The following is a 20,568-nucleotide window of genomic DNA, read 5'->3' on the forward strand; positions in this document are numbered from 1 at the left end:
GTTCTGAAGGCTCTATTAAGTCTGTGCATGACGTGTTTCCCCTTCCCTCCGGACTGTGTCGACTTCATATTCTTCATATTCTTCTAGTATCTTTGCAAAAAAAAAAAAAAATAGCAGTCCTGTCACCCTATCATCCCAGGAATTTGCAGTGACAAATGCAAGTTGTATTAGAACTGATGCTAAATGTCTTAAAGAAGGCCTTGCAGCTGTTGCAGTAGTGACCTTCCATCCTGCCACAAGCATGCCATAAATTTAGCTGTGAGTTTTCTGGTTCACACAATTCCTGAAGTCCATGAGGTAAAAACACACTCATTGTTCAGGTGAAATGTAACTATGCTTAGAAGAGGAGGACAAGAAACTTCTCCCATGAGTCTTCCTAAAAGAGAATACCATCTAATGAACAGTGTCTTCAGCAATATCCTTAAGATATTCAGTAGATAATTTGACCTATTTTATATAGAGATAGCATTGTAACAAAATGCAGCTCAGAGCTTTCTCTTGCTATGGCCTGTTTGAAGTGTGTTCAGTATTTCTGTAATAGTTGATGAACTGTATATACTTGGAGCTTCAAGCAGTTCTCTAGTGTTTGGTTTTTCTGACATAAGATTTCATAATTATTGACCGTCAGTATTTTCTTCATTATTCTTTCTGGGTAATAGCATGAAGTTTATGAGTAGTTTCTTAGAAATTGTGTACACATTTATTACCTTCAAGAAATGGTAGAGGTAGAATTCCTGTTAATGTTGCATGAGAAAAAAAGTACATTTTACTTCCATTGTTAGGCCAGTCAGTATAATACCTACTAGTAGGCTCAGGATTGTGCTAAGAAGGTTATCTTGAATGTACAGCAAGACAGAAAAACTAGAGGATGGGGATTATGATTCATACAACCTCACAGAATTAGCAGTAGTCTGGGGAAAGAAACCTACAGCAATGTTAAGCAGATGTATATACTTAAGCTGTAGTAATATCATGCAGAGTATGCATAAAAGGGCCAGTTTTGATTAATGCTAGCAGTATGACAGTAATTTATAAAATTTTCACAGAGATAATGAATGGAATGAAGCCAGATGGTGGCACAGCAGCAACAAAACTTGACTCATGTAAGAAAATCCTCAGTTTACATCCTGAGACGTCCCTGTGCACACTGGCCACAGCACAGATGCTGTGATCTGCACTGGCAGAGGCTAGGGGTGGATAGTGGTGTGGAAACCATATTGGGAACATCTGTCTGTCTGTCTTTCTCCTTTCTTCTCTCTCATGGAAGAAGTAAATAATTGGACTTAAAAAAAAGATAACTACAGGAAGCAAAAGAGTTACTTTAATATTAGAATACTTAATTTGTATCTCATTTCTAGTAACAATTATCTAGCAAGGTCTGTTGTCTGCCTCTGTCATCCTTTTTTCAACATAATTAAATTACATCAACTGCATATAAAATAAAACATCTTTCATTTCTCTGTTCAGATGACCCATAGATGAAGTGAATGTTTATATTAGCTTTTATTTCATTACTGAGCAATTAATTCACTTACTTCAAAAAAAGTAGAAAAAAAGCCTTCCTGTACCAAAGAAGACTAAATATTTATGTAATTTTGTATGTGAAAAACTAATTTTGTACTTGAAAAATTATTTCCTATATTATTATAGTGTTCAATTAGAACATTGTAGTGTTCATACTAATTCAATTGAACTATACTTTCAATCAAAAATATGCTATTAAATTTTAATTATATTAAATGTAAAATTTAATATAACTTTGTACATTTCGACAATAAAGTATGATAACTTTAGATTTTTTTATTTCTGAACCTTCCCATTATTATGTTAGTTTTTTTTAAAAAAAAACCTAAATTTATTTATTTATTTATTTATTTGGAGAGGTTTTCACTATAGGGCGCGTGCACTTGCCATACACACACACAGAGACATAGAGATAGAAAGCGAGAAATCACCCCCCCCAAAAAGGGATTGTCACGCCGCAATCCCTTCTCCTCCATTCTCCTCTCGGGATCTTGGGCACGCACGCACATGCGCCCGGTGTAAGATTTAAGCCACCGGATTCGGGTCGCGAACCGCGGTCAACTAGGTGAGAGTCCAGTGCCATAGCCATTACGCTAACTGCTGGTTCCCAAACTACTAAATTTAATAAAAGTACTAAATAATTCATTTTAAAAAACATTTTAAAGTTTATTTCTTCCATGATATGTAGTCATTTTATAGTACTTTCTCTTCCATTTTTGCATCTCGTCAGGAGTTTGAATACACATCCACATACACTTGGTGTATTTTTCAAACCACCAGAGCAAGGGTTTGAACCATGCAGTCATCCATATGGGATCCAGTTCCCTTAATCACCAGGCCACGAAGCTAGCTCCTAAATGGTTAATTTTATCATTCTCAAATATGAAGAAATATAATCAACAAACACAAATCATCTTCACTTTATTTTTTGCTGTGTTTGATCCATGAGAATTATGAGGACTTAAAATTATTCCTTTTACTATAAAAGTATCATTCTTGGGAGTTTTCCTTTTTTTAGTCAGTCAGTATTAAGATCTTACTTTTATTTTTCTTCACTTCTGTCCAGTTTTGTAATTTGTTGAACACAGCATTAGACTTTAAATTTACTTTTTATGGTGTGAATTAACCAGTATATTTTTAATCTGGTAAGAAAAAACTATTTATGAGAGTATATACAGCTAATATGATCAACTAGGTAATTATATAAACCTAACACATGGTCTTTCACCGTATTTTCTATTTCACAGCATTATAAAGATGAATCCTCTAGAGAATAGTACATTCTTTGATGTCATTGCTAATGTCGATCCATTGACAAGAGGAGCACAGAAGATGGCCCAGTTATTGGTGGTAAGAAAATATAAACTAGACTAGCAGATGACCATCCCGTGTTGTGCCAGCCACCAGAAAAACTTAGAGACCTCTCAACATAATCTGAACTGGCCAGCACCTTAATCTTACAATTCCCAGCCTCCGAGACCGAGGGAAAATGAATTTCTGTTTATGTCAGTCAGTCTATGGTACTTTGTTATGGCAGCCCAAGCAGACAAACACAGGTGTCTCCTTGTGCTGTGCAGAAGGGAAGCTGATGCTTAGGCACAATTAAGTAAAAAGCTTAAACTACAATAAATAACATTAAGTGAATGAACAGGTCAAGTGGAAGAAAAGGGGCACATAGCAACTCTGGTAGGTTTGGCCGCTTTAGCGATCGATCCGTTACAGTAACTTCAGCAAGGGTCTTCCTCCCAGCCAGTGGTCCAGGTGTCAGCTGCCCAGGGTTGCCCTGCCTGAGGGCGTCAGGCACCATCTGTTTCATCACTCAGCTGTCCCCGTAAAGTACTTTCTGTCTACTAGTTTAAGGTCATCGTCAGGGGGACCAGCAGTTAGTGTAATGGCTATGTCGCTGGACTCCCATGTAGTCAACTGCGGTTCGTGTCCCGGACCCAGTGGCTTAAAACTCACGCCGGCTGTGTGTGCGTGCATGCCCAAGATCCCAAGAGGAGAATGAAGGAGAAGGAATTGAAGAGTGACCATCCCCCCTGGGTGGTGATTTCTTGCTTTCTGTCTCTCCGTCTCTCTCTGTCTTTCTTGCGAGTGCACGCGGCCTATAGCAAAAACATTTCAAAAAAAAGATCATCAGTCGGGCTCCTAAATTTCCCTCTGGATTTCTCCCAGCAGAAAAGGGAGAACAAGGGCACAACCCAAAGTCACATGTAGCTCATTGTACCACTTCTCACTGACTGGAAGTAGCCAGCCATCTGGCTTTCAGGGACAAGGGAACCTGGAAACTAGCCACAAGCCCTTCATAGGCCTGCACATTCTTTCTGTATGAAAGTAGAAGAAAATGAATGTTCGGTAGTAGCTGTCAGTCCCCAATTTATATGGCTCACCAGTTTACCAAGAATTTCAAGCATTAAAATTTTAACAGTTTTCACTACTGAAATCTGAACAACCTATACATAGTTACATTAGATTGTGATATGTTTTCTTGTGTTGTTTGAAATTTCAGAGTACCTCTATTTAAAATTATTCAATGCTTTTTTTCTTAGGCACATTTAAAAATATATATTCTCAGAAGTGGGAACTATTTGTTCTTTGGCTGTCGACTTTATTTTTGGAAACAGGCAAACATGGGTAGGCTTAGCCTTGGAGGTGCAGGCAGTGTTATACCGATCTGCAGTGCTAGAAGCCACATGGTTGGCGTCGGTGTAAATACCAAGTTGACCTGCTGCATGCCTAGCATGTGCATACCCAATATACCGACTACCTGGAGACTGGAGAAAGGGAATTGAGGCACAGTGAGACTGTTGAGGATGCTGTCTTTGTCTCTTGTGTGCATGCACACACTCTCACATGCTCTCTCTCATGAAAAAAATAATAATTAGGTATTAAGTGTGATGAATAATGTTAATAATAATTTAATAATAATAATCAAACTGGGTGATACTGGTGTTATAGTCTATCAAAATTTCAAAATATGACTTTTCTCAGAAATTAGCTTGCACTGCCAATCACGTTTGGAAAAGGAATTATAAAGTTCTGTTACATGGGCAGCAGGTGGCGTGGTGGTTAAGGCACTGTACTCCCACCTGGCTGACCGTGATTCAAGTCCCGAACCTGGCAGCTTGCTTTCTGACTTTCCCTCTCTGTCTTACTCTGGCCAAATTAAAAGATAATAATGATTATGATGAATAAAATTAAATAATTACTTTTTTAAAAAGATCTGTTATAAATGTTTATTAATACAGAAGAATAGTTTTTGGGAAGATTTTGCTATTCTAGCTCTTAAACATGCTAAGAACTTTTTCAAAAGTTCATGGTAAATGCGCATTATTTAAAAGTATATAGATTTGAAAAGATTTTCTGCACAAAAATTAAGTGGTACTTTTTTTTAATTACCAGAAGGTGCATGCCCTCGCCAGAGAGAGAAAGCATCCCCAACAGAGCATGGTCAGGCTACAGTCGTTTTATCTCCACTTATCCTTCCCACCAGGATTTTGGACATGCATGCATATGTGCCCAGCATGTTTTGCAAGCCAACGATACCAGGATTTGAACCTCAGTTTGCTATGTGGTATCTGGTCCCAATGCACAGGACTAAACCACTGAGCTACAGGCTGGCTGTAAACTCATTCTTTAATAATATTTTTCCACAAACTTTTTAGTTCGCTCATAATTTTTCTCCTACTACTAATGTTCCAGGAAGATAAAAAGAAAAAATATTTCTGGGGGCAGTAGATACCATAGTGGTTACTTCACTGAACTCCCACATGGCCAACCATAGTTTGAGTCTCAGACCTGGTCGCTTGAAAATCATGCCAGGCACATGTGTGTGCATGCCCAAGATCCTAGGAGGAGAATGAAGAAGGGATTGTGGTGTGGTCGTCCCCTCTGGGGAGTGAGTCACTTTCCCTCTCACTGTCTCTCTTTCTCTCTCTGCCAAGTACATGTACCCTAAGGCAAACGCCTCTAAAACATAAGGAAAAGATCTCACCTCTATGTAGCCAAAGACTTCCTGTATCTTTAAAATCTGGGATGGAATTTCAAAAAGGAACAATGTAGCCAGTGTTGCTGTGCAGTCCTTTTGTATTTGCTGATCAGGGTTCTGGGAATTACGCATTTTGCTTGTGTTTCAGTACTGAGGAGGTTTAGAATCCATGAAAGAAAGTCTCTTCAGGCAAAAGCTAGGCAGCACAACCCTGGGTCATTGAAATCATCTGTTTGGGTTCAAATCTTCTGCTATGATTTATTCTGTGATCTTGGGAAAATTACTTAAAGTCTCTGTGCCTTAACTGTGAAAGTACTCCCTCAGGGGGATATTGTGAAAATCAACTGAGATAATGGATATAAAGTGTTAACCCAGTGCCTGGTCCATAGTTAATGCTCAGTATGTGTTAGCTGTCTATGTTATTCAACATCATATATGGGAATTTCTTATAGGTACTTGGCAAGGTTATCAACATGAAGATAGGGTTGTTCATGAACTCTAGGCGTAAGCTTTCAGAAGCCCCTTTACAGAGGTAAGTCTGAATGAACATAATTTTGTTTTGAGAGATTTGCAAATGCTCATAAAAGAAAAAAAAGTGTTATTTTTACTAGGTCTTATTTATTATTTCTGACACAAGAAACCTCACTGAAATAGACTGGGCCAGTTTATTAGCCTTCATTGATATAAAACTGATATAATATTAAAAGAATATGAGACCATCCAGTGGCATGATGATTAAGGTAGCTGGATTCCACAGGGCTGACTGTGATTCAAGTCCCAGATCTGGTGGCTTGAAAATCATCCCAGGCGCATGTTCATGTGTATGCATGTCCAAAATCCCAAGAGAAGAATGGAGGAGAAGGGATTGTGGCATGATCATCCTTCTCTAGGGGGTGATTTCTCACTTTCCCTCTCTCTGTCTCTTTCTGTCTCTCTCCATCGAGTGCCCATACCCTAGGACAAAAAATTAATAAATGAATAAATCTAATTCAGTACCTTGGTCCAATTTAACTACATAATTTATAGAATTATACTTATTTTGGAAACATGCTCTAAAACTACTTAAAAATTTATCATTGCGGGCCGGCAGGTGATGTGGTGGTTAAAGTGCTGGATTCCCACATGCTGACCATAGTTCAAGTCCTGTACCTGGCAGTCCCAAATCCCTCTTGCTTTATCATTTTTCCCCTCTCCCTCCCTCTCTCTCTCTCTCTCTCTCCCTGGACAAGTTAAAACAAAATAACAAGAACAAATAAAGTTAAATAAATAAATCTTTTTAAAAAGTAATTGAAACAAGAAATTTATCAATGAGATATAAGGTTAAATTAAATCATTTTTGGTTCAGCTGTCCTTTCAGTACCTATTCAGAGCTGACTTGTCAAAATGATCTTTATTATATTATCACATTTAGCATTTTATGACATTTGGATGTAGTTACTATAGAATAATCTATCAATGATCTAGGAAATGTTGTTTGTCATTATAAATATATTCCTTTTAATACTGCTTTGTTGAAATAATACTGCTTCATTTCTCAAGTGAAGGTAGAAATATACTCTTTCTCTTATTTTGGATCAGTGTCACTTTCACTGTAAGCTACTCCCACTGGAAGGAATATTTAATATCCTTTAGGTGTCACTGGGTAGAAAAAGGCACGAGCCTTTGGACTAGTATGGCTTTCTAAGGTTTGTTAACATGCTTATTCTTTGTATAATTTAACTGTGTAACTAATCAAAAAAGCAAATATGCACATGTATGCACATGTAAGATAGAAAAGTAGCAATCGGTTAATCCTTGATTTAATTTCAGTTTGTGGTTTTTATCATTAATATGCTATGGATATTTGCCTTCAGCAGACACTTTAAATAGAGGGTTTTTTTTTTTTAATTTTTGCAAAGCAATAAAATGGAAAATGTAGAAAATTTAAATGAAAGTTTGCGGTTTGTTCCTTGCCCCCCTGAAACTTTTATACTTATCCTATATTCAGTTTTACATTTTTCATTTACCCTTTGTATTTTAAATATTGCTTCATTTATGCATGGATTTCTAAATCTAAACAAAAGCTTTAAACATTTTAGCCACTAATTGGAAAGTCTGTTAGTTTCATGAGTACAGAATATTTTTTCACAGGGGTGGGGGTCCTTCCCATAGTATTTTTTTAAATCTTTGTAATATGTATGAAAGAGTAGGGGCATTGAATATATAGGCAAGTAATCTATACAACTTGACTTCTCTAACTGAATACCTAATATTCTAGAGTATATGGTAAAGATATGCTAGTTCAACAGTATCTTACTGAGAAGCTTATATCAAGCAAAATAACTTTCATCATTACTCTTAGTCCTTTCCTTTTTTTAAATATTGTCTCTTCTCAGAGATGAGAAAGGTTATGGGCAGGAATTCTTTCAATCTCCTACTCCCTCCAGTACCGCAGCTTTCAGGAGAACAAGGTTTCTCTCCCTTTTTTCAGTTTGTTGTTTGTTTTTTGGGCCAGAGAGTGCATATGCTCCCCAGAGAGAGAAAGAGGGGGAAAAGCACCCTGCAGTTGGGCAGTCAAGCAGCAATCCATTCTTCATTTCTCCATCCTGTTGGGACTCTGGGCTTGCATACAAATGCATTGACGTGCCTCCCAAGCCAGGTAGAGATTAGAACCACATGGTCAGCCACATGGGACCCAGTACCCTTAACCACCATGCCTAGGGCCGGCCCTCTCCTCTTTTGAAAGGTAAATATTTTCTCCCTATTTTGATACCATGCTTTCTCATTTGTTCTAGATCCTCCCTTTATTGTGTGTTCCCTCTTTTCCATATCTGTAACTTCTCCACTCCTTTTCCTTTCAGTCTTTAAAGGTTTTCATTTAAAAACAAATTGCTCCCCAAGGCAGCCCTGTAACCTACTGGTTAAAGGTGACAGTTCCTACATAGCCAACCATGGTTTGAGCCTCTGCCCTGGCAGCTTGGGAAAACACCAGGCCTATGTGTGCTTGCCCTAAAATCCTGACAGGATGGAGAAATGGAGATAAGATTGAAGCGTAACCACACCCCATGTGGGGGAGGTGCTTTCTCTCTCTCTCTTTTTCTCTCTCGCTCTCATTGTCTCTCTAAGAAAGGTAAGTACACTTGACAATTTTTTTTGGAGAGGTTTTTGTAATGGGGCGCATGCACTCACCAGAAAGAGAGAGATAGAAAGTGAGAAATCACCTCTCGGGGGCCGGGAGGGGGGATGGCCATGCCGCAATCCCTTTTCCAGTCTCCTCTCGGGATCTTGGGCATGCATGCACATGCGCCCAGTGTGAGTTTAAGCCACTGGATCTGGGACTCAAATTGCAGTCGACTGCGTGGGAGTCCAGCGACATAGCCATTGTACCAACTACTGGTCCCAACCATTGGAAAATGTTAAAACCTCCTTAATTTCCTCTCCTCTAGAGTACTGATTTTTCATCCTCTTCTTTATTCCTCCTATCTAAGCTTCTTCAAAGAATGGTCAGTCATACTCTCTTTTTGTCTCTCATTCACCGTACTTCCCACTACAACTTGACTTTAACAACTTCTTTGACATTAAAATTATTTTCACTAAATCACAAGAAATTGCTATTTGCAATGTGAGATACCTCATTCTTGACATTTCTGCTGCATTTGACAGTACCACATACTGAATTTGCACTGTGATTCTTCTTAACTTTTTCTCTGTCAGACCGTATGATATGGCTTCTAAGTAGACACTGCTGCCTGGAATTCACACTGAGTGCCAGCTCTGTCGAGAGAGGGCTGGACTTCGTAACTTGCTTCTCATAAACAAATTCAGCCAAATGCTAGCGAGGAACTGCAGCTCTTATTCCAAAAACCTTGAGAAACTGGATGAGCCTGGAAGTAGATGTCTGCCCCCTTTGAGTTTGAGAGAACTACCCCACAGTTGCCACCTTAATTGCAGTCTCCAAATAGTAAAAGTCACTATTCTTTTTTGCTTATTTGTTTTAGAGAAATTTTTGCTATAGGGTGTAAGCACTCACCAGACAGAGAGAGACAGAGTGTCAGTTTTAAGTCACCAGGTTTGGTACTAGAACCGCGGTAAACTACGTGGGAGTCCAGCAATGTAAGCATTATGCTGTGTGCTGGTCCTAAAAGTCACTATTCTTAATAATATAACTAACTTATGCTTGCTGTTTAGAGATAAGGCTGAACTATAGTAAAGCTACAGGTAAGTCTACAAGCTCTCCTGTAATTACAGCTAGAATTTCATTTGTTTTATGACATCTCTCTTCTTTTTCTTAATAATGGTTAGAATAATAAAATACATGAAAACTAGGTCACATTCGAATTTAAAAAGGATCAAATTACTAGAACTTGTAAAAGTTAGGTATATTTTAAAAAGGATTCTAATCATGTTAAGAAATAATCAACAAGGGATACCTAATGTGTATAGTCTTATAATAGATAAGAATGTCTACCAAATAATTTGTAAGCATTAACTCTTCTACAGTATTTTTAGTCTTTTTCAATTTAAAACTTTTTGGCCATGTCATTAAAGTATTTACAATTTTTAAGTATTAGAGAAAATTATCTCAGTTTTTGTCGCAGTGTGTATTTTTGTGTTTTATCAACAGCTTTTACCGTTTTGTTCTGGAACCAGAACTGATGTCAGGGGTCAATAATGTTCCGTCTCTTGGACCAATGGCAAAGTTCCTGGATATCCCTGAATCACCTCTTCTGACCCTCAACATGATTACTCCAGAAGGCTGGTTGGTTGAAATCGTACACAGCAACTGTGACCTTGATAATATTCATCTAAAGGATGTAAGTGATTGTATAAAGTCATATAAAGAGAAAGAATAAGAAAATATTTTTTGACTATTTTCTTCTTTATGGTTCTAAGTCCTGAGCCAGTTTTGATTTTTAAGTTTCCCTAGCTTCCAAATTCACCTTCTCTAGTGTTCCAGGTCCCTCAGTACCTTTGTCTTATTTTTTTTTTATCTTCAGACCACTAGCTTACAAAGACTACTTTAAGATGACCAGTGTAGGAAATACAGAGATGGATGCATGGCAACTTAGAATAGCATCATTAAGTACCTACTTTGCCCTTCAGGTTTAGTCTTTAACTCATAGAAGTTTCATCTGAAAAACAATTTTTTTTTCTCCTAGTCAGAGAAAGCAGTCCTAACTAGATCACAGGAGAAAGCTGGTAACAAAATTTCAGTCTCCAAATAGTCAGAGTTGCTCTTTTCACTGTTGACTACTGTCACTATTAGCTGGCATACTGGAGCTAGGTACAGCGGCTTTCTCTCACCTCCAGGTGACCTTGTCTAGTGAAGAGTCACGCTTCATGTTCCCTCCTGTTGTCATTCAGTCCACGCATCAAAAAAAAAAAAAAAAAAAAAAAAAAAAAAAAAAAAAAAGAAAGAAAGAAAAAGAAAGAGAGGAAGGAGAATATTTTAAAATAAACTGAATCTTTAAAAGTATTAAATTCCAAATGAGAAAGGGGATTCAGAAATCACTAAATAACTAAGTAAATAGAATAATTTTAGGAGAGTTTACATAAGATTGATATCCAAAAACTGAGAAGAAGATACTTCCTTCTTTTCATTGTCTTCTTTTCTGACTTATTTCTAACTGTCAGTGTTTGACATCTCCTTTAGGATATAGCCAAGTTGTTGCCTTGGCTGAAGCATAAAGCTGCAATAATTTGGTTAAGATTATTCATAATAATTGTTTTCTATAGTGATCATATGTTATATTTGTCTAAGAATTTTCCTTCTAGGCAAATGTCTTTTGATCTACTCATAAGTAAATTCTGTAGGAACACTAACCTGTCACATGCTCACCAGTACCCCCCAACTTGCCCACCTAGAAAAGAACCCCCCCAAAAAAAACCCAAGACTCAGTCATAGTTATCATCCAAAAGTCTGTCTTTCAAATTTAAGAAAATAATAGGAAGACAGGAAGGTAATAAATTGAGGGCGGATGTAGATATGACCCTGGAAGAAGTAAAACAGCAATAACAGGACTTTCTGTTTTCTCCACGATCAGTCAGATCTCTTACGGTATCTATAGAATTTTTCATGAAGATAGTGTAGTCAAACATATCTGTAAAGGAGAGTGAGAACAGCTTAAAAATCATTTCAGATCTAATCTGCTGGTGAAAATTTTAGCAGCCATTAATTGGTTAAAGATTAAAAGCATTTTTTTGTAGTGAGTAGCAAATCTAGTACAGATTGAGAATCCCTAATTGAAAAATATGAAATCTGAAATAACTCCACAGTCAGAAACTTTCTGGGCACTAACATGGTTCCATAAGCATAAAATCTACACCTGACCTCATGTAATAGGTCATAGTCAAAATAATGTATAGAATTACTTTCAGACTATTTATGTAAGGTGTATATGAAATACAAATGAATTTCGAGTTTAGACTTAGATCACATCCCCCAAAATGTCATTATATATATGCATATATTCCAAATTCTGAAAAGAAAAATGAGTTTTGGAATTCTTCTAGTTCCAAGCAGTGAGGATAATGAATATTCAACCTTGTAGTTTCTCAAGAAGGTGTTCAAATGAACAGAAATTCTGGCTCTAAAGTTAGAATACCAAAAGGAAATCATTTTTCATGTCTTCACAGATTTTGTGAGTAAACAGAAGGAAATTGTAAATTTTAGTATCTGTAAAAGTTAACCACCTCTCAGCTTAAGCTCTTCTTTTCAATTGTGTATTTTATATATTTAGAATATTACCTGCAACTTACTCTAGACAAATATGACAAACAAAATAATTTGCTAGAATAGAAAAAAAAGGAGTTTTAGGTGATAGGATAAAGTGCACCCAAGGCAAAGATGAGATTAGCAAGGAAGGATTTGTCACTGTACACGAATTTGCACACATGCTCCTTGTTACATCTAATTCTTGAACATTACATAGACACCTGGAAAGAAGAAAAACTTAATGTAGAAAAATTCTCCTTAGTAGAATTTTATACACATAATTGTAACTACAGAACTTTGTAATACAACCAGCATTTATGCCATTATTAAAGGTGATAAAAATGGTTACAAGAAAGCCAAAAAATAAAAGGGTCAGTTGCTTTTACCTCGAGTTTAGTTTTGCTGTTCTTCGAACTCATTATTAGAACTGGATCCAAAGGTAATCCAGTTATATTTTATCACAGGATATATCAAAAAGATACCAAAATACCTAAAACAACAGTGGCTGTTTACCCAGTAAAGAGAAAGTGGAGTAAATAAAAGATCACTACAATCTTTTGAAATAATCTAGATGATCTCTATGATCTCCTTCTAATTTTTTCCTTCTTTTGTTGGAGAGGGTTTTGCTATAGGGTACATGTGCTCACCAGAAAGACAGAGAGACACAGAAAGCGAGAAATCACCCTCAAGGGAGATGGCCATGCGTCAATCCCTTCTGCTCCATTCTCCTCTCGGGATCTTGGGCACATATGCACATGCGCCCGGTGTGAGTTTAAGCCACCAGGTCCAGGACTCGAACCACAATCAACTACGTGGGAGTCCAGCGTCACGGCCATTACGCCAACTGCTGGTCCCATGATCTCCTTCTAATTTTAAACATTCACATCTTTCAAGACTGTCCCTTGAAAATAGTTCTTTTTTGCAAAATCGCTAAAAGTATTCTGGGCTGCAGACTAAATATGTATGAAGTTCATTAATAGAATGGTAATAATTCAACAACTAATTCAACTTAATTATAGTTGAAAACCTTATTAGATAAAATAAAATTAGATATAGATAGCATCACTGCCTTTACTCTGTGTGGAGATAACTTATTAGATTTTTTTGGGTTGTAGGAAAAGTCATGTGCATTTTTGCTTAGAAAAACATATCAATAGAAAAATATGTCATGAGTTTTCCAATGACCCAATATTTTCATGTTTGGTTATGTTCATATAAAGTAGAGAAGCTGTGTCCCTAAAATAAGCATTTGCAAAAAGGAAAATCTGAGAGCAACTGGAAATTTCACCCATTCTAAAAGATATTTGTGGAGATAGGGGCATGTTTTTAGGAGGTGGTGTTTAATCTAAAGCACAGATTATACTTTCTTAGAAAAAGAATTGTGAGGAGAAGAAACAGAAAGCAATGTGTTGATGTTTATATAAACATCTAGTCTGCAGATACTTTCTATTTTTCCCTCTTTCCACTTTGTTTTTGTCTTTATAGCTTTATATTTAAAAATTATGCATTTGAATTAAACATTTCTAATGAATCATATTGATTAATTTGTAAGTAAGTATAAAAATTACAAGAAAGGCAGTAGATGATAACTTTGCTTTCTTGCCAAGTGTTGATGTTTATATAAACATCTAGTCTGCAGATACTTTCTATTTTTCCCTCTTTCCACTTTGTTTTTGTCTTTATAGCTTTATATTTAAAAATTATGCATTTGAATTAAACATTTCTAATGAATCATATTGATTAATTTGTAAGTAAGTATAAAAATTACAAGAAAGGCAGTAGATGATAACTTTGCTTTCTTGCCAAGTCTGAAGTGAAAGCTCCAGGGCAGCAGCAAACTGAAGCAGATTCTTTGGGAATTTTCCATCTCAATTTGTCTTGAAGAGGTCCTCCAACTATTTAATGTCACAGAGCACCCATTTATGCTCACATCTCTCCTGTCTGCTGATATTGGTACATACATCACAAGGTTGGGGTACAGCTAATGTCACTCACACACACACACACACACAAATCATTATGTGCTTTGGTCTTCACCCTTTACTATGTGTGATCCAGGTTCCTTCACTGCAGAGCTGTGGATCCTGGTCCATACATTAGAGTTGACGGGTGTTTGCTCATTTGTTGATTTATTTAGATATACTGGTATCAGACATTATTTTAATCCTGGCTCAATAACTTCTAGCTTGGTTACCTTAGACCAGTTTTTTTCTGGGGGGAGGGAGGATTTTTGCTATAGGTGCCACCAAGGCGAACATCGGATGTAATCATCCTTATTCTATTACATTGTTGCTGAATAGCTTACAGTAAACAAAACTGAGTTGGAGTGTCAAGGGAATTAAATAAAAATGGGGAGAATTATACTTTCAGAATATGCTTTTTTCATGTTATTATAAAATCTCCTTCCTTGGAATCAAGTTGTAGAATGTATTCGTTCTACAGTTAGTAAACCCCTTCTTGGTTGATCAATGTATAGTCTTTGGTGAACAATTGAATATGTGTTTAGTCATATACTTCAGTGATCACTTTTTTCTAATCTTAAAAGGGATATTTTCAATTAAAAGCCAACCCAGGTGCTTGGATTCTGAAATTACGCCAAGGAAAATCTGAGGATATTTATCAAATAGTTGGGTGAGTTATATGAACCTCTTGTAAATGTCTATGTTTTTTATGTGAATAAGCAAGATAATCAGAGAAACAAATTGTTAGCAAGACTGGGTTACATCCAGATGTCTGCAAGATGGTAGGTACAGAACTTTCCAGTGCTCATCTTGCTGCATAAACATCGATTTGAACAGATGTCTGTACATGAAAATACCTTAATAAGAGCTTAGCAAACCAGGCACAGTATTGTAACACCTGGGCAAAGCACAAGAATAAAAAAAGATGCATTGAAAGGTATAGGAAAGAGTTTTATATCCCCTGTGCCACAACTTCCTTAACCCCAAGCAGCACAGTCTAGACAGAAATACTCTCCTCTTGGGAGAAAGAGGAAAAGAAGTACTTGTCCTTGTCTTGAACCTCTGTGGGGACATGTTAAAACCCAGTACCAGGTAGGCTTCCACAGTTCTAGAATCCAGGCCAGTACCTGAGTCCTGAGCCACCAGGCTTCAAACATAATCCTCCAGATTCAGGTACAAGGCCTGCTTGGAAGACTTGGTCTCTCCCTCTTTCTTAGTTCTTTTCTGCTGCTGTAACAGAATGCCACATATTGGATAATCTTTTAAAAACAGTATTATTGACTCATAGTCTAAAGACTGGGATGTCTAAGAGCATGGTGCTGACACCTAGTGAGGGTCATTTCATGGCAGAAAAGCAGAGAGCAGCAGTGAGCACACAAGACAGAATGATGGCCCAACTTACCCTTTTGTCAGGAACCTACTCCAGCAATAATTAACCTAATTCTGCAAAAACATCATTAATTCATTCATGACAGCCTCTGCCATGACCTAATCCACCTCCTAACAGCCCTACCTCATAACACTGTTAACAATGGCAATTAAATGTCAACGTGCGTTTTGGTAGGGGAACATTCAAACCATAGCAGTCTTCAAGCCCACTTCACCTTCCAGAGCCCCAAGCTCCTGACTCCTTCCAGTGACAGACCAGCCTCTTCTGGCCTGTCCACCCAGTCCTACAGCCTACGGCTTTAGGTTCACCCCAGAGCCAGGTCACTCCAAATGACTCGAGGGTTTAGACTCCTAGCCCTGTTGGGTCAAGGCTTTACATTTACCCTAGGCAGGACCAGGCCAGTCACTATGACCTCAGCTCCAGCAGATCCAGGGTGCAGTCCCACCTAATAGACCTTAAGGAATTAGACAAGAATAGCGGATCAGTGGTGGTGGTGTGGTAAAACACAAAGCTTTGTGAGGCAATTTCATATGAGCATGTTCCTAATTCAAGTCTGAAGATCTCCCTAAGTATGCCAGGCATGTGACTGCTCATGATTTGAGACTGGCTAAAGGCTGGGAGTGGATCACAGCATGAAGGCCCTACTGGGGCTGTCTCTGTTCCTCTGGCTCATGAAAGGAAGAAAGAAGAAGAAACTAAGCCCAAAATGTATAGAAGGGAGGAAATAATAAATATTAGAACATAAATGAATGAGCTAGAGGCAAGAAAAACAACAGAAGAGATCAGTAAAATTAAGTTGTTTTTTCAAAACAGTAAACATAATTGATATACCTTTAACTAGACTAAGAAAAAAGAAGACTCAAATAAATGATAAAGGAAACATTACAGGTAATACCACAGAAATACACGAGATCATAAAAGATGATGAACAATTATATGCCAACAAATTGGATAACCTAAAAGAAATGGGAAAATTCCTAGGTGTACCCTTTTAATACTGGATTATTAAGAAGTACAAAATCTGAACAGGCCAATAAAGAGTCAGGAAACTGAATAACAAATAAAAAGTCTCCCATCAAAGAAAAGCCCAAGAGCTGACAGTTTCATTGCTGATTTCTACCAAGCTTTTAAAGAATCAATACCAACTTTTTTCAATACCCTCCCAAAAAATAGAAGTGGAAGGAATACTTCCAAACTAGTTTTAGAAGGCCAGCATTACTGTGATACCAAAGCCAAGCAAGGACAGTACACAAAAATCATAGGACAATATCCTTGATGAACATGGACACAAAAGTCTTCAGCAAAATGCTACCAAAACAAATTCGACAGCACATTAAAAGAATCATTCACTATGATCAAATGGGATTTATCCCAGGGATGCAGGGATGGTTGAACATTTGCAGATCTACATCATGACATACCACATTATCAGAATGAAGGACAAAAACTATGTGATTTTCTCAGATGCTAAAAAAGCATTTAACAAATTCAACATGTCTAATGATAAAAATGCAGAACAAATTAAATTAGCAGGGAATGGACCTTAAAACACTAAAAGTCATGGGGGCCAGCAGGTGGCATGGTGATTAAGGCTCTGGACTCCCATATGGCCAGCCACATTTGAGTCCCAGACCTGGTGGTTTGGTTTCTCGCATTTCCTCTCTCTGTCTCTTATCTAGTAAGCACATGTGCCTTATAGCAAATTTTAACATAATAATAAATTAAATAAAATCTTGAAATGACTAAAGGTCATCTGTGACAAGCCAAAGCTATCATCCTCAGTGGTGAAATTTGAAAGCTTTTCCTCTAAACCGGGAACAATAGCAGGATGTCCATTCTCACCATTTCTATCCAACACAGTACTATATGTCCTAACTAGAGCTATTAAGCAGGCAAAAGAAATAGAAGACATCGAAGTTAGGACTAATCTAATTATCCGTGTTTGCAAACATGTATGTATGATCTTATACATTGAAAATTCTAAGGATCCCACTAAAATGTTACAGAACTAATAAATGAATTTCAGGTCCATATATATTCACATTACATGTAATGGCCTTCTTTATCTCTTTTTACTGTTTTTGAATTAAGGTCTAGGGACCAGCAGTTGGCGTAATGGCTATATCGCTGGACAAAACCCTCGGGATTCTGGACATACATGCACATTCACCCAGCGTGTTTTTCAAGCCACTGTGTCTTGGACTCAAATCTTGGCCATCCTGGCTCCAGCCATCTTAACCACCATGCCACTAGCTGGTCACATAATGTTTTTTAAAGCAATTTTTGCTATAGAGCATGTTCACACACCAGAGAGACAGAGACCGAAAGTGAGAAATCACTCCCCAGGGAGGATGGCCACACACAATCCAGTCTCCTCCATTCTCCTCTTGGGATTTGGGCATGTACGCACACACACACACACACACACACACACACACACACAGTATGAATTTCCAGCCACCAGGTCCAGTACTTGAACCATGGTTGACCATGTGGGGGTCTCATGATGTGACCAGTATGCCATCTGTTGATTCCTCCCCCCCAAATATTTTTAACAATAAAATTTTTGGTGCGTAGTCAGAATAGTTTGAGAGTTACTGAACACAGCTGTCATATTTGATTTTTGAAGTAATTTTGAAAATTAGAAAATGTGCTGCATTATATGCAATATAAAATAGAAATCTTAAAGTGATGCAAATGGACATCATAAACACATTTTCAGTCTCATGAGCTTAACAATGTGTTTCAAACATTGGCATCTGAAAATGGCTGGAGGAGGGCCTCCTGCAGCTTAGTGGTTAAGAGAACCAAATCCACATGGCTGACAGCATTTAGAATCCCAGTTTTTGATGACTTGAAAAACATGTTGGGTATGTGTGCATCTTTGTCCAAAATTCTAGTAGGATGGAGAAATGGAGAGAAGGGATTGTCACATGACAATGTCCCATTAAGGGGTATTTTCTTCTCTCTTTCTCTGGCAAGTGTATGTGCCTATTACAATAAGAAAGAAAGAAAGAAAGAAAGAAAGAAAGAAAGAAAGAAAGAAAGAAAGAAGAAAAGAAAAGAAAGAAAAGAAAGGAAGGAAGGAAGGAAGGAAGGAAGGAAGGAAGGAAGGAAGGAAGAAAGAAAGAAAGAAAGAAAGAAAGAAAGAAAGAAAGAAAGAAAGAAAGAAAGAAAGAAAGAAAGAAGGCTAGTGGATATTTATAAGATGTTGAAGACTATAGGATTCCTTTGATATATAAACACCTTCTAAGTCTAGAAAATATTTCACGTTTTAATTATCATTGCACTCTATTAGAGATATGATAAATTGGAATTTACAGAGTTACTTTTTTGTAACTTTAATTTGTATTAAGTTTAATTTATTGGCTCATTTCAAAAATACAAGTGTATTATTTCTAAATTGACTAATGAAAGCGAACATATATACACATGCAATATTGTACTTAGGTTTATTACCAAATGAATTTATTCTAGCTATACCTTTATAATTATATGTTTATTCTTTAATTAATTACAGATATTTGTGTTTTTCTACTTTCACGCATAAAGGAACTGATTCTGAACCAGAATTAGGACATGTCATTGTTGTATTAAACAGCTTCAAAAGCAAGATCCTTGAAGTGCAAGTGAGTGAAGCAGAATTTTTTATAGCCTTTGTTTCTAATATTAAGAATTATTCTTTTTGTCCTTAAGTAGTTAATTTACATTTATTTTACAACTAATTTTACAGTTTTGCCATCTAAAATTTTGTATTAGAATTCTAGTAGTAAAGGGAAAGAAAAAGATTAATTTCATGAATGGAGAACAGAACTTGAAGATAGGAGAGAAAGAATGGTTATTTTTAAGATATGATTTAGCTATTAGATCTACCATATCTTTAATCAGATGATGTTACAAATTTAGCTCTAGAAATGAGATTAAGAACACAGACTGAAAAGTTAGCTCTGAAAAGAAAAAGTTCTAGAAAGAAAGTGAAAAAGGAGTTTTTAATTATAGCAGATGTAGTTTTGGACCACTCTTTCTGTTTAAAACTAATAAAAACTGTTGGGTAAAATGTTTTTTTAAACAAAATCTTAATAGCAATAAGAAACTCACAATATGAAATAATGATAGTAAGGAAATCCAAGAGCAAAATGAAAGGAAAAGGAAAAGCCTAGTGAAGGAAGCAAGCACAGAATCTTCTCTTGGCCTAACGAAACAACCCTTGCCCTGGGACCATTTCCCATCCTGGCATTTTCCAGGTGATTAAGATAGCAATTAAAACCCAGAGCCAACATAAAGTGGGTAATCTATCAGAAAACCCCCTTTATAATATATCCTTGGAATAATGGTAGAACATAGTAACTGTTTCACAGTCTGTTGGTCCAAATTGTGTCACTTATATAATTCAAAGAATTTTGCTGAAACAGTTTCAGATTGCTACGACATACAGGTATCTGGCAGAAACATTCAGGAATCTCTGTATTAAAGTTGTAGTAACCTGGGAACCAGCAGTTAGCGTAATGGCTGTGTCACTGGACTCTCACGTAGTCGACCGCGGTTCGCATCCCGGACCCGGTGGCTTAAAAAACTCATGCCGGGCGCGTGTGCGTGCGTGCCCAAGATCCCGAGAGGAGAATGGAGGAGAAGGGATTGCGGCGTGACCATCCCCCCTGGGGGGGGATTTCTCGCTTTCTGTCTCTATGTCTCTCTGTCTGGAGAGTGCAGGCGCCCTATAGTCAAAATCTCTCTCTCTCAAAAAAAAAAAAAAAGTTGTGATAACCTAAGCTTAAGTCAGATTTTTCAAGTATAGAAGCCAGCATGTGGTCAAAGATAACCAAACACATGAAAACCAGGAGAAACAACAGAAGACAGACATAAGAAGACATGTTAGTATGATTGACACAGACTCTGAAACAACTATGTTTGTATTTAATGAAATACAAGACAAGCTTGAAAATAATTTCAGAAGAAAGCAAATCATAAAAATGTGTGTATCAGATTTTTTGTTTTAAATAGAACTTTTGAG

General features: G+C 37.1%; 1 protein-coding gene across 1 annotated transcript in view; it reads left to right on the forward strand.

The window, feature by feature from the left end:
* Positions 1-2,771: 2,771 nt before the first annotated feature.
* LOC102494276 (UDP-glucose:glycoprotein glucosyltransferase 2-like) overlaps positions 2,772-20,568 on the forward strand; it is a gene marked incomplete at its 5' end in the record, with an annotated part of 28,363 nt that continues 10,566 nt past the window's right edge. The window contains 5 exons of the mRNA XM_027774988.1: positions 2,772-2,874; positions 5,965-6,044; positions 10,116-10,305; positions 14,752-14,837; positions 19,078-19,186. Coding sequence (XP_027630789.1) covers positions 2,772-2,874; positions 5,965-6,044; positions 10,116-10,305; positions 14,752-14,837; positions 19,078-19,186 — 568 coding nt within the window. The remainder of the gene's footprint in view (positions 2,875-5,964; positions 6,045-10,115; positions 10,306-14,751; positions 14,838-19,077; positions 19,187-20,568) is intronic.

This window comes from Tupaia chinensis, unplaced genomic scaffold, assembly GCF_000334495.1.
Source record: "Tupaia chinensis unplaced genomic scaffold, TupChi_1.0 Scaffold000507_1, whole genome shotgun sequence".
NCBI lineage: Eukaryota > Metazoa > Chordata > Mammalia > Scandentia > Tupaiidae > Tupaia > Tupaia belangeri.